Raw genomic sequence first — 15,795 nt, forward strand, 5'->3', positions numbered from 1 at the left:
TACCTTAAATATACACAATAAAAATTTTTTTTAAAAGAACCCAAAAAACCCAACAAGAAAAAAATTCCGGTAGTCCACTGCTGTAACATAAGACAGCAACTGACTTTTCAATATTAACAAACAGTGCTGGACCATATGGTCCTCCAAATGTTAAAAAGAGGGAGGCTGAGAGAGAGAGAGAGAGAAAGAAAGAATACCTAGGCACAGACCTAACACCTTTCATGAAAATTAACTCAAAATGAATCACAGACATAAACGTAAAATGCTAAACTATAAAACTTCTAGAAGATAACACAGGAGAAAATCTAGGTGACCACAGTTTTGATAAGCATAATTCACTAAGAGAAAAAAAATTAAGCTGGACTTCATTAAAATAAAAAATTTCTACTCTGCAAAAAACAGTGGTAATATTTTGCAAATTGGAGAAAATATTTGCAAAACACATATCTGATAAAAGACTAGCATTCAAAATATACAAATAACTATTTAAAATTAAACAATTTTATAACCCAATTTAAAAAATAGGCAAAAGATCTGAATAGATTCCTCATGAAAGATATATGTATGGCAAATACGAATATGAAAAGATGTTCTACACTACATGTCCTTACAAAATTGCAAATGAAAATGACAAGATATCATTTCCCACGTAAGAAAGGCTAAAATCTAAAACACTGACAGCACCAATGCTGGCAAAGATATGAAACGACAACTCTCATTGTTGTGAGATGAAATGCAAAATGGTGCCGCCATTTTGGAAGACAGTTTGGCAGTTTCTTACTAAACTAAACATAGTCTTAACATAATAATCCCGTAATAGAACTCCTTAGTACTTCCCAACTAAGTTGACTGGTATCCACTTAAAAACTTGCACCTGAATGTTTACAGTAGCTTTATACGTAGTTGTCAAAACTTGGAAACAAGACTGTTGTGTACAAAACAAATTTTATACATACTCTCTCATCTTTAATAGGAGCATATTCATACAACAGAATATTACTCATTGATTAAAAAGAAAAAGAGCTCTCAAGCCATGAAAAGACATAAACAAACCCTAAATGCATATTTTAAGGAAATAAACCAAACTGAACAGGCTACATACTATATGATTCTACCTATATGACATTCTATAAAAGGCAAAACCATGGAGACAGCAAAAAGATCTGAGGTTGCCAGTGGTTTGACAGTAGAGAGGGAGTGGTGAATAGGCAGAGCACAGTAGATCTTTACAGCAGTGAACTATTCTGTATGACACTGTAATGGTGGACGTGTCATTATACAACTGTCAAAATCCACAGAATGTGTGAGACAAAAAATAAGGTCTAATGTCAAGTACAAACTTTAGTTAATAATAATGTATCAATACTAGCTCAGCAATTTTTAACAAATGTACCACACCAATGCAAGATGGTAACGGGGAAACTAGAGGAAGGAAGTAGGGAGGAGGGGACATACGGGAAATCTGTAGTTTTAACTCCATTTTTCTATAAACCTAAAACTGCTCAAAAACAAAATAATCAAAAATATCCCCAAAAGGCTATTTTTTAAAAAGAGAAAAAAATGAAGACAACACATTAGCAGCTATTACTACAACAATTACTATGTTTCAAACTATTATTTAATTTCCTCTATATAAATTGTACGTATGTTCTGTCTCTCTCCAAGGATTTCCATGAATCCTGGTATGAATCCCAGAAAGGCCTGGGAAGTATGGTAGCATATGGTGGTAGCATTACACTTACCTGACTTCTTAAAAGTTAGGTGTGACTATGTCATCTGAGGATTGTGGTCTTGAGTGGTATGTATCAAATTCCAGATTCGATTTTAAAAGTCAGTGCCATTTGTGGCATTTTCTGCTACTATGCTGTGTACCACATATGTTGAAATAAAACCTCCATCAGCTTGGGTCCCCAAGTGACTATAATGAGCAGAGTTGCTCTGTCAACCTGTACTGATATGTAAAATGAATGAGAAATCAATTTGTGTTAATCGACTAGTAATGTGGGATTCTTTTTGTTTGCTGCATAATCTAGCATATCCTAATTAACATTTCTATCAAACCCCACTAGGCTTTATAATTCTATTGAAACATCATATTATTTGCCAATCTCTTTTTGCTTGGTCCTGAAAGCAATCCTCCTATTCTCAAAATTCCCAGAATACCTTATCTATACTTCCTAATGGCATTTAACACTTTACATTTGGTATCATAATTGAAAGCACGCTTTATCTATCCCACTAGAATCTAAGTTTTTTAAGGGCAAGATTTATCTCTTATTTTACTACATCTAAAGCACCTACTGGAATATGTCTGAATACTATACAGATTTTTATCCAATAAAAATAAGACTCCTATTGCTAATATATTGGTTGGTCCATGAAGAGAAAAAAAATATCTTGATAAATAAAAGGTTTACTGTCTCTTAAATTTTATGTAAAGAAAAAAAGGCAAAGAATAAGCATTTTCATTCAGATTCATTTTACACTCTTAGGCAATCACAGTGTTCTTTATTCAGAAGGAGATAACTTACTTTCCTTTTAAAACTATCTCTATTCCAAAGAAAGCTGCTATAATTAACAGGTACTAATAAATGTTAACAGAAATGCTGAGTGAACTAGATAAGAAAATAATTTGTTCTAAGAAAGAATATTATTTGAAACTTGCTGAACAGGTATTTTCTTAAGTCTCTTACTCTTTTTTGCATATTTGGGTCATGGCTGCCAGAAATTTACATTCCAAACATCATTTGATGTTTCAATAAATAGCCTTGGGCCTCTAAGGCAAAAACTAGAACCTGTACCACCTCTACTGCCATTTAGCAAAATAAAGGTTTAAAAAATAATTTCAATAACAACTAATAGAAAATAGGCTAGCAGGGGAGAACTACTAGGAACAATCTTAAATCTATCTTAGAAAAAATGTACAACATCCAGGTACCTTGTCTTTAAGAAAGTATGACAGCAATATCCTCTGTTATAAGAGGGTTGGTAATCTAGCTGGTAAAAGTAACCCAGATATAACAAGATCAATAGCAGGACAAAAAATCTCTACCAAATGTCAAATGAATAGTAAAAAAGTACAAAAGAAATTTAATCTAGGCCTAAGGATTATAGGGAAACTAGAAAACTAGAATTTAAACTGGACATTTAATTAAAAAAGAAAAAAACCTGACAATATATGAGGCTTTCTGCAAAACAGTACTGAGAGAAGAGGGAGAGAGAAAGAGAGAAGGGAGAATGGGAGAGACGGAAGAACAGGAGGGAGGCAATGTGAGGAGGGGAGACTCATTTATATCTAAAATACTAGAATGAGACTAGATTATAACCAGCCTTGAATGTCAGGAATAAAACCCTGATGTCTATCCTATAGTATAGACAATGGAAAGCTTCTTCCTTTCTTTCTTGGATCTTCTGACCTAGAAATCTGAAAAGTGATCTTTCCAGAAGAGTGACAAGATAACGTGTAGAATGGCTTATGATAACAGAAACAGGTACTGAAGAGAAAGGAGATGTTTGGAATAAAGAACAGAGGAGGTAGTGGCACTTTTATTTTCTGAGACAGGAAATAGACTGAAGTAGGGAAAGTAACAAAGTCTTTTTTTAAGGTTGGGAGGAGAAAGATAAAATTATCACCCTCCTCAGTGATCCTGAGAAAAGGTCATCTTGAAAAAGTAAGTGTGCTGGGAATCAAACTGAAGACTTGATCTATGTGTCAAACATTTGAAATAATTGCTATAAGAAATCTGATAAGGAGCTCACAAAAGATAGCAATGAGGTCTGGTTTAAATTAGAACGCATGAATTTGTAGTGAACTCAAGTCCATAAATTTCTGTTATTTCTGGCCAAAAAAGAAACAGTTGAGATAAATGAACACAGTGGATCTAGAGAAGTTGGGAAGTTATAATGGAGGACTCTAGTAGTTTTACAAAGTGCATATTAAAATGCCAAGTGATAACTTTAAGAAGGTGGAGAGTAAACGGTGGCCTAAAAGTCTTGAGAAGAGTTCAGGGTCTGGTATAAAGTGTTGAAAGAAGTGGTAATTACGAAAAAAGTCATGGTAATAGGATATTTGATTTAGGACTCATGAGTGAGTGAAATTTTCTCTCTTAATCTCTCATAAATGGTCTAAGATATTCATTTAAAAGACATGAACTGACAAAATACTTCAGAAAATACTTTCTTCAGTATCACATGAAATTTGATATGGTAACTCATTAAAGGAGAAGTCTGAAGAATGAGGAAAGGTGAAACTGAAGAGTAAGGATTTCTTTAGAACACATACGTTAAAGGAAGTCCCTCTCAGAAGAGGAATTTTCTAAAAATTACTCAGAGTTTGTCCCCTGGGAGTTTGGAGGACAAAGACTAGGTGACGATACATGCCTGTCTGTCTGTAGGAGCAAAGCAAAGATGCATGGTTGCAGTGGGAATGACTGTTCCTTCTGAGCTTGCCATGGCAAGGGGTTGTGTGTTTCCCCTAGGACAAAATACACAGGGAGGGGAGCACTACACACTGGGCTCTATTGGGGGGAATAGAGGAGGGACAGCGAGGGGGGCGGATCTGGGGAGGGATAGCATGGGGAGAAATGCCAGATGTGGGTGAAGGGGAGGAAGGCAGCAAATCACACTGCCACGTGTGTACCTATGCAACTATCTTACATGTTCTGCACATGTACCCCAAAACCTAAAATGAAATTAAAAAAAAAGAGCAACATTCTAGAAAAGAATCTAGCCAAAGAGAAAACATCGTTGGTGGGATAGGAATATTGCCAATCAAAGAAATAAAAAAAACCTAAGTTCTGAAAAGGATGTCACATGTAACCCACAGAAGGCATCCCTCATATCAAGGAACCTGTACATAGAAAATCTCTAGCAATGAGTCATTAAAAATCAAAAACAACAACAACAAATAAAACAATGAACAAACAAACAAACACCCGAGTGAGAGACAAGAATCACAATCTAGAATGCCCCACTTCCAAACTACAGGTTTCCGGTTTCCCACTTTAAAGGAGGTCTGAGCTGGTGAGAGGAGAAGCTCTCAGCTGGATGAGAAAAGCCATAAGATCTGTCTGAGAGTCACTGAGGTAAAAAGGAAGCTCCAAGAGAACATGTTTAAAGGCACTGGAATGTAAAGAATCGAGCTGATTTCTGTTTGTACTGTGTCTTGGAATCAAGAGCAAAAGTTACTTAAATTGGAAAATGGAAGATTAGGCTTTTTAAAAATAGCTCACTGGAGAATCCTTAAGGCATTTAATATGAAGAATAAATAAAATCACTTTTTGTCTCTTTTTACACTGTTTAATTTGAAGAGTTTTTGTTTAATGATGTCAAACTCAGACTGTAGCACTTCTTTTTTTCATACTGCTATTAGGAGGTTAAAAAAAATATAATGAACTATATTTTACCCTATTAGGGATATTGCTATCTTAAGGAAGCTTTTTATTTAAAAAGGAACATAAACATACTTGACAAATATACTGTCTTGTTTCCAAATATTGCCTGGATATGTGAAGGAGAAAAGGAGTAGACAGGAAGAGAAAAGTTAGGGATTTTGAAACAGCAAAATAGCGAAGAAAGATACTTTATTTTACTGCAAAAATTAGGTTCATATGTAGTAAATTTGATAATACTCAAAAATAAATTAAAGATTAAGATTGTACTTAATACAGTCTTCATGCTGTAATTAAAGCTTCAACATTGTCATGAGGAAAGGTAAAGAAATATCTATCATTTACAGCACATAGCCTGCTTATAAAAGACTAAATAATGTATTCTATAAATACGTACTTCACTCACACTCTGAAAATTGCTTTAAGTGGTAAAAATTAATAATTAAGCAAATGATTAGACAATAGGATAAATTTTAAATTCAGTCATTAAGTAATAATTTGTTGTTGGTTGTTGAAATTGCTGCATTAAAATAAAGAAATAATGCTGAAATGCCTTATACTCATTATCTGCATTAATCTACCAACACACTTGTACTTTACAAAAATGCTTTACAAATACCTAGCCATCTAAATTTTGACATCTGATCTTAGAAACAGAATATAAAAACTACCTAATCTTTAAAAAACTTAGAGAATGATCCAGCCCTCAAGAACACAAAAGTGAACATATTGCTGACAAAAGTGTTTTGATATAGCTTGAACTTTTCAAAGTGATTCTTAAAAATATTAACCTCTATAAGCATACTTTAAAGAGTTTTCAAACCAGTGAAGCACATAATCATTTGCAACCATTATTGAAGGTACATTTAACAAAAAACCAACTTAACTTCAATGAAAGGTATAACACTGCAACATAAACCTTTAAGAAACCTTCAGAGAAAACATTAAAATACGTTGTATCTTAGGTGACCAGAGATTAGATTTAACATAAGAACACAGTCCAGAGGAAAAAAAGAGAACAATATATTAAACCTATAACAACTTGTAGAAGAAGGCTGAAATCACAAAAAGAGATGGCAGAGCTAGGTCACAGGTAGAAATATAGTAAAATAAAAACAATTACATAAAGACCTTTATCTGTTAATAAGGCAAGAACCATTTCTAAAATTTTTATAGGTGAGGTAATAACTTTGTACTCCTTGTTTAACAACAAAAGAATTTTTAAAAAAGTACTGACAGCAAAAAAATTAACACAAATGAATGTAAACTAAACTCATTTATACTTTACTTACAAGCAAGTATTCTTTTTGAAAAAGAGAAACTTTTACTGCAAAGCATGCTGATACTAGGATAAAAACATACAAAAACTGCCAGTTTACACAAAGTATGATAGCTGACACTACACAAATGAGAATATTCTCCTTGCAAGGAGATTGAGCATGGCTGGCTGTAGTTACTTTTCACAATACAGGTTTTCAAACTTCACAACTCATGGCAAACATTAAAAAGTAAGGTTTGATTCAGCTAAAATATGGTGCTTAGTGTCTGACAAAAAAAAAATTCACGTTTAGATCCTTCTCCCTTACCTCCCTCCAAGTTCAATAGATTAGTTTCTGCTGGGTCTACAGAAACTAACCATATTGTCAAATGGTACCTCCCTTAACACAGATCTTATTTCATTGAATTTCATGAAGAAAGGGCCCTGAAGAGTTATATCATCTTCCACATTCATCTTCGCACACAGTACCACAGCACCATCTTTGTCAACTTATTTGTTTTACAGTATTTTTGTGTTTTATTCCCCTATTCATTAGAAAGACAAAAACAGATCCCACTTAATAATATTTTTCCCTTTCCCATTACAAGTCATGTTTATTTATGATAGAAAAATTATCTGAGTTTCCACATCATGAAAATCTTAAATGACTTTACGACAAAATCTAATTTGAGAATCTCTTGCAATGAGTAATAGAAAATACCTATTTTAATATATAAAATCTATTTTCTATAACACAGGCTCTAGAGTCAGGGAGGTCAGTTACATCACTTTTTAGCTGTGTAATCCTTAAGTTCTCCGAACCTCATTTCTTTCTTTCATCTGTGGAAAGGAGACAAAAAAACAATAACCACCTTAAAGGCTGTGGTGAGGATTAAATAGGATTATACATTTTAAGTGCTTAGATAATGCCAGGCACATAGTGATGCTCAATAATTTGTTAACTTCTATTATTAGTAGTACTATGGTACTTCCTTATTTTAAAAATGTTTGTATTGTTTGAGCTAGTCATTACATTGAAAGTATATTTATATAAAACAATTGTACAGCACTTAAAAATAGATTATTTAAGAGTATTTAACAACACGGTAAACTGCCATACATACAATTATATTTTTTAAAAGGCCATTATATAACCAGAAATATGATATAACTGTAATTTTTTAAAGCAGGTTATAGTAGGACATTCTAAAAACAATGAGCAGAAAGGTAGTATCATTATGTGCTAAACTGCAGATAATTTAAAATATTTTTCTTCTTTATGTTTAAATTTTTTTCCCAATATTCAACAATGACCATGTATTATCTTTACAATACTTTTAAAACCCCAAAGTGTATTTTTTCCTGATATCAACATTTTTCAGAAAAGTGGAATTAGAAAAAAGAAAAGAAAAAGGAGAAAAACAGTGAGAAGCATGTATTTTTTTAAAAGCAATATTTTATATAAAGGATATCAATTTTGTCTTATAAAACAAAATTCCTATTTTGGATTATCACTTTCTAGCTTAAAGTTAATCAAAACTCAAGAGTCCAAAACTTTAATTACAGCACATTTAATTATATCTTCAGAGTAATATTTAGTTTGAAGAGTGAATTAATACAGATTCTTCTACTTAAGTAAATATAAACTACTTAGAAAAGGGGACTACTAGAGAAACAGCCAATTACACCTTATGTGTAAACTTATTGTTAATTGTCTTATTAGACAAAAGGATATTTTAAAAGGCAAAAAGTCTCTCTCGAGGAACATTAACTTGGAGAAAGTAGATGGATCACTTAAATCCTAAATCCCAAGATCTCCTGTTGCAAAATGGGTGGATATTGAGCTTTGCGTATAGATGCTATCAACTGCAGTGAGAAAAAAAAAAAGACTGTGAAACCAACCTAGGGAAGCCTATCAAAAAAAAAAAACAAAGAAATGGTTGGCTAAGAAAAAGAGAAAGCAGGAGAGACATAGTTCATTGAAGGCAAGAAAGAAGTATTTTCAAAAGGGGGAAATTACCAACAAGGCGAATGAAACATAACACAGAATAATAAAGGAAGATTCTTGATGCAGACAAACTGAATTTACAGCTCAGAGAAGTTACTGGACATGCAGCTGGGCAATTTCAGAACTTGGAAAGAGAAAGTGAATATGTTTTCTTGGTGACCAAGGAATATGTTTTATTGGTGACTACTGAAGCTACTACTAATTTAAGATACAGCAGGACTGGACTAAGCTGGAACTACGGGGCAGTGAAAGGACAACGCGGACCATACTCTTATAATCTGCCTTATTTGTTAACGACATTTTGCCAGTGAAAAATGTGTTAACAACAGCATATCTGGTATTCCCAGAAAAAGATAATTCAATTTTTAAGTAATGTGATGGGAAACAAATAACAAAACATATGCTATGATTAAGGTTCCCTCTACTGGGAATCAGGCCAGCAGGTGGTAGAAAGGGAAAGAATTGTAGGGCATAAAGAAAAGGTTTTGAAGAATTTACATGTATGAATCACTACCCTTTGTCTGACAATGACACACACACACACACACACACACACTCAAACATATATAAAGTACAATCAGTAGTCTCCCCTTAACTGTAGTTTCGCTTTCCCAGGTCTCAGTTACCCATAGTAAACTATGATCTGAAAATATTAAACATAAAATTCCAGAAATACCATGGAATACTATGCAGCCATAAAAAAGAAAGAGTTTATATCCTTAACAGGGAGGATGAAGCTGGAAACCATCATTCTCAGCAAACCAACACAGGAACAGAAAACCAAACACCACATGTTAATGAGAACACATGGACACAGAAAGGGGAACAACACATACCGAGGCCTCCCAGGAGGTGGGGAGGAAGAGCATTAGGACAAATACCTAATGCATGCAGGGCTTAAAATCCTTGACAGGTTGACAGGTGCAGCAAACCACTGTGGCATATATATACCTATGGAACAAACCTGCACGTTCTGTACATGTATCCCAGAACTTATAGTAAAAAATATATATATATTTATATTCCAGAAATAAACATTTGTAAGTTTTAAATTGCATACCATTCTGAACAGCATGATGAAATCTCATGCTGTCCTACTAGATTCCACTTGGGACATGAATCATCTCTTTGCCCAGAATATGTCCACACTGTATATGCTACTTGCTCATTAGTCACTTAGGCATCTCAGTGACCAGATTAACCACCACAGTATTGCAGGGCTTGTGTTCAAGTAACCCTTATTTTACTTAATAACAACCCTGAAGTGCAAAAGCAGTGATGCTAACAATTTTGATATGCCAAAGAGAAACCATGTTTCCTTTCACTGAAAAGACATGTATAGGAAAAAATAAATGGCTTAAGCCATCTTCTAGGGGTCCTGGAACATGTCCCCTGCAATTAAGGAGGGGGCTACTGTACTGAGATTCTACTTTTCATAAATAAAAGAATTAGTAGCATCTGAGAATTAATACAAATGTCCTTAATTAAGAAAGATTTTCTTTTGGCATAAATGCTATAAGGCATATTGATGGCACATAATTACGTTCTGAAATTCTAAATGTGTTTACACAATATGCTCTAAAAGTTAAAAACCTTAACTTCCAGGCTCCACTAGCATGTGAAAGTGCTAGCACAGATTTTCCAACATTTCCATCCTTAAAAGAATCCACATGTATATATAATAAAAAGGATGTGTCACTGATATTTACCTGTTAAAAGGCATTCACTAGACTTGGAAATGAACATAGGTGTATATATGTTCTGCATACACCTTGACAGAGTGGATTTATAAATTGTCTTACAACTGTCTTCAGTGGTTTGTTATGTTTATATTTTATTTTATTTACTTTGTATTTTCATTTCAGTTTCAAGTTTACAGTTTTAATGACCTTGACAAAGAAAAAATATGCCTTTTTATAGTCTAAAAAAATATCTTGGGATATTTCTTCACTTGTTACTAAAACATGTCTTTAGTTAAAAACAAGTCTCCATATGAGTTCGGTCTTTTCTTATTCATACAAGGCAGAGCCAGTGGCTTAAATATGGCTTAAACAAAACAAACCTTTTGTTTCTAAATATCACATGCTCTACTTAGGAAATAAATATATTAGTGCATGATCTTCTGCATGATTCACAGAGGACCATAATTCTATGTTTAAAGTGAAATATGAATTTCCATCGATATTAAAAGTACTATTTGCTAATTATCTAGACTACATTTAAAAAATATGATAGAATAGCATGTAATTGAAAAAATTTAGAGAGCCATGAACACCTCTAAATTCATTAAATTTTAAAATTCATTAAGTTTAAAAATACATTAATTATAAAGATAGCTTTCATTGCCTCTTAACTCTACCAAGAAATTGTAACAAATGGACTTTTTTCTGCATGAAAATGTTTGACATGACCTTCTGCTGTTTTATGTGAAACTCTGAGACAGGAAAGATTTGATAAGACAGAAACATTTGATGTGTGTGAAGGCAGAAAATGAAACAGAAAATTACTCTTGAGGTTACTTTTAAGAAACATTTCTTAGCATTTGAAAATCAGAATATCATCACTGATTTTGTTTCTTTCTGTGCTTAAAATGCTCCTCTCTTACTAAGCACCTCTACACTTCCCATTATTGCCATTCAACCTTCTACAAATGAGCAACCTAAAGTTCAAGTGAAACAACGTGCTGAAGTTGACAAGTAATGTAAATAGTTAAGACTTGAACCCAGTTTGTTTCTTTTCAAAACTCACAAAAGTGCTTTCATCTTCAGATTATAAGAACTGCCATAAAATTATCAATTTAATGGTAATTTTTTTTGAGAAAAATCACTATTATCAGTTAAAGACAAAAACTGCTTATAGATAAACAATCTAATTTCAGAAATGTCAAAAAATAAATATATTAAAATGCAAGTAACATAGCATAATGCACTTGATGTTTCTAACCTCTAATCTACAACTTCTTATGCCTAATAAAGATTCCATCAGAAAATCAAAACTAGAATGCTTAACTATATTTGATTTCAAAGAACTCAATTCCATTAACTATCAGAGTTCATTCTTCGAATTTTCTTGGCTTAGATTTGAAGGTTGTCTTGAAGAAGTCTCTTAGTCATCAGCGAAAGAGCACTTCCTAAGCCACAATATGTAGGTTAGAAGGAACATTTTTTAACAGATAAGTAATTTTACAAAATTAGAACTAATTTTAATGTTTAATTTATTAGACATTTATTTGAGTAATTTACAGGAACCAAATTACTCTCACTATATCTACATCTACAATGCATGCACTCTCACTTTGTTTTTTTGAAGCCAGTATTTAAGCCTTTTCTATTATTTAGGTGATACTTCCCAGTTGTGAGAACAGACTAGTTTAATTCCACAAGGACTAACTTTTCACAATGAACATGTCTCTCACACTCACACTATAAATAAAAATTAGAATAAAAACTTACATAATTAATATATTCCACACCACTTCTGAATTTCATAACAGTATGATCTATGATCTATTGGTTGATTATATAACCCAATTTAGTATTTCAAATACTGATTTAATAAGGCAGAAATACTTTCATTAACTTTTTTAAAGCTTTAATAAAATATCCTTTATCTTAACTCTCCTCTCATCTTTTTAGTAGCTGAAATAACAAAATATCAAAATATAAAAACTCAAAGAAATTTTAAACTAAAGGACAATATGAGGTTTGTGATTTCTGAAAGACATTTATATGTATGGTACCCTACTGTACTTTGATTAATTATCTCAGTTATCATTTAGTTTCTCATCACATATGGTATTGCACAGTATGGTATGTAAATGCACAGGCTACATGCCACTTAGAAAATGGCTTAGTTTTTCAAGCTTGTAGTAAGCATAATTTAGAAAGTGGCTTAGTTTTTCAATTTTGTAAATTATTAGTATAAAAAAAGATGGTCTATTTTTAGAAGTTCTAATTATCTGCCTTCCTCTTTGAATTTGATATTTAAATATATCAAAATATGTGTATCATAAACACTGACAAATTATCTTAATAAATCATATTTTCAAAAAGATTCTTAAGAAATAATTTACTGAAGTAGATATGCTTAATGTGTATTATATGGTTCCTATGAAAACTGCCCTAGGTTATAGAACTAAACAGATCAGTGCTGATTCCAATTATATTAATATTATTAAAAATGACTAGTAAACAACCTATGTTTTACTAAAAATGATTACCTGATTTTTAAGCATTTTTAAGCATTGTCTACAAAGAGGTTTCAGAAAACAAGTCTAGCACAATCACGTATTAATAAAACTACCTATTTGACCAGGCAATAATGAATAATTTCAATTCAGGACATAAATGTTCAGTATAAATAATAACACACTCTCTTTTTTTTTTTTTTTTTTTTTTTTAAGCCAAGTACCAACTATAATTAGTGGGATTGCTAAGCAAGTCATTATTAATAGCCCCAAAGCACAGTACTCAATTAGAAACTAAGGGATTAAAAGACATTTATACGAACAGTTTTGTTTGCCAGGTAACATGCTAGAAGTAATTGGAAACAGCCTGAATTTAGTTGAGGACCTTGTTCTACAGTAGAAGATCAACTGGAAATCTGTGGGCTTTATCCTACCCTCCAACAAAGAGGAAATCTAAGGTTTAATACAAAACTAAACCATCTTTAAGGATAATCACACACCACAGTTTTAATTCTCATACTTTTAGTAAGTCTACAAAACACTACAGATTTGTTCTATTTAATTCTAATATGGTACATAATACAAACAACTTTTTTCCACACTTTTTACATACCCGAGTGATATATATTTTACCTAAAAATTACGTCTTTGTCAGCCATGTAAAATCCAGAAACTTAAAATTCAATCTAATGTCAGAAAAAATCCCAGAGGTCAAATGAATAGTTAAAATATTCAGAAGTCCCTTTTTTATGGATCAGTTATATGCTTCAAATTTTAAAGATCTTTAAAGGATAATTCATTTTAATTTTATATTTTTCATAAATCTTCTCAATGCATAAAATTCAGACATTCAATTTCCAATATTACCAAGTTCAATTAAATGTGCTTGTTTAATGTATTGTGGCAAGATACTCCTGAAAAGACTGTTCTGTTCTTAAAGAGCCACAATTCTTAATGACTATTTTACTTGAAAATATGTATTTAAATGTGGTTTTGACATAGGTATAGTATTTCCTCAATGCAAAAAATATAAAAAAACACCAAAATTTAAAAATACTGTATGTCCTCTACTTAAATATTTTTTAATACAAATGATTATGGAGAAATATGACTTGCCTTAGCTCATCTGTCGCACATTTGGAGTTCTAGAAAATCTCCCATAAGGACTTGGATAACATTCCTGTGCATATGAATTCATGAATTATTACTACTCAAAAAGTGTAGCATACTAGAAAAATCAAGTAAGAGTGAACCAAATAGAAGTCTCCAAGCTAAGACAGCTCATGTTATAGTAGTCAGAAACAGAGCTTAAACAAAGATGAAAAGCTAGAATAGTAACTGACATAGTCACTGTGACGTACATAATGGATATTTATATCCTCAGTGACATTTCTGAATACATATGACTTGGAGGAAGCACTTTTAAAAGAAATATTTATACATGTTCATTTAACAATGTTAAGACAAATTACCTTCATTTTAAGTGTTTCAGCAGATACAAGTTGTTGAGATCTTTATCAAGAATATAATGGAAAAGACTGATGCATGAACTATGTCCTATTTGTTTAACTACAATACTGTCTACTTTATATCTTATATACAACATAGTATTACAATGTCAATTTGTTGACATTTGACTTGGGTTATACACATTGTGTACTTGTTTTAAAATTCCAAAAAGTTAATTTTTGGGTTCAAAACTTTGTAAAAACTGAAGTTTCTAAAAACTAGATATAACAGTAGTTCTTATTCCTAACTGCTCCTAAAATCACCTGTAGAACTTGTAAAAAACACAAATGTCTGTCCTTATCCCTTCTCTCTCCTCTTCCTGAACAATTCAGTTTAAAAGTTACCAGATGATAAGCAAAGCAGGTATCCATGTGGGTAGGAGTAGAGGGTGATAAGAGATTGGTTTCATGTCAGGAGAGTAATGATATAAGAGAATATATATATATATATATTAAGGAAAATGGGAGCCAGTTTTCTATTGGAGATTTACCAAGGAGTTATTTACAAAAATAAAAAGGAAGAAAATTAGTTTTCAATATCTATAAAAACAAAAAAATATATGTAAGTGTGGCTATGGTATGACTACGTATGCCTACTTAAGCCTAGTCCTTGGCTTTGTCTACTCAGAGAACCAGGAAGAACAAATCCCAGTAGCAACGATCACACCAGATCTTGGTTTCTGCCTGGAAGACCTTCAGCAAGAAATTTCTTTAAGATTAGTGGAATCATGTCAAAGGATATAGAAGACAGCTTGAAGTGGTTTTCATTAGCCAAATTCGGAGCAATTTAAAAAACAAATAAACAGTAACATTCAATATAACACCATTGAATAAAACAGGAAATTAAGGTTTGGTAAGGAATAGAATATTTTTACATAGTCTCAAGGTTTTGCCCCACAAATCACTAATTAGTTAGAAAACTGGCAGACAACTCCTAAGATATAACATCATTATCTACAATTCAAATAAAAATTTTGTGTAGAATGAACACAGCATCACATCTGTGGTACTCTTATCAAAGATTTACGATGAATTTAAGCCACAAGAAAATATTTGGAAAATGCACAGTGAAGTACGTTCTACAAAGTAACTGCTCTGTAATTGTCAAAAGTCACAAGCTAATCAAAGTTAAGGAAAGACTAAGGAACTGTCCAGATTAAAGACAAAAGAAACATGAAAACTAAATGTAACCTGTGATTCTATACTGAATCCTTTTGCCATAAATGACCTTACCTTACTAAAATTAATGGCCAAACCTTACTGAAATTAATGGCCAAACCTGAATGAAATCTGAGGATTAGATAGTAATAATATATCAATGTTAGTTTTCTAATCTGGTTGATTTTTAAAAATAAATGAAAAAACACTGAGAGATTTAAAGCAGAGATATGACAACTACATTTTCAGAAAGTTATTTTTGATGATACATCTCATTAGTAAAAACA

General features: G+C 32.1%; 1 protein-coding gene across 13 annotated transcripts in view; it reads right to left on the bottom strand.

The window, feature by feature from the left end:
• PHF14 (PHD finger protein 14) overlaps nucleotides 1-15,795 on the bottom strand; it is a 247,910-nt gene that overhangs the window by 64,509 nt on the left and 167,606 nt on the right. For 3 of the 13 annotated variants that reach the window (XM_054237232.2, XM_078342669.1, XM_078342668.1), the window contains one exon: nucleotides 7,370-7,488. The exons of 8 other annotated variants lie outside the window; for them this stretch is intronic. In XM_054237232.2, the coding sequence (XP_054093207.1) occupies nucleotides 7,456-7,488 (33 nt within the window). In that variant the 3' untranslated portion in view covers nucleotides 7,370-7,455. The remainder of the gene's footprint in view (nucleotides 1-7,369; nucleotides 7,489-15,795) is intronic. 2 more of the 13 variants (XM_078342671.1, XM_078342670.1) reach the window with 2 other exon arrangements.

The sequence above is a fragment of the Callithrix jacchus genome, chromosome 11 (genome assembly GCF_049354715.1).
Source record: "Callithrix jacchus isolate 240 chromosome 11, calJac240_pri, whole genome shotgun sequence".
NCBI classification, from domain to species: Eukaryota; Metazoa; Chordata; class Mammalia; order Primates; family Cebidae; genus Callithrix; species Callithrix jacchus.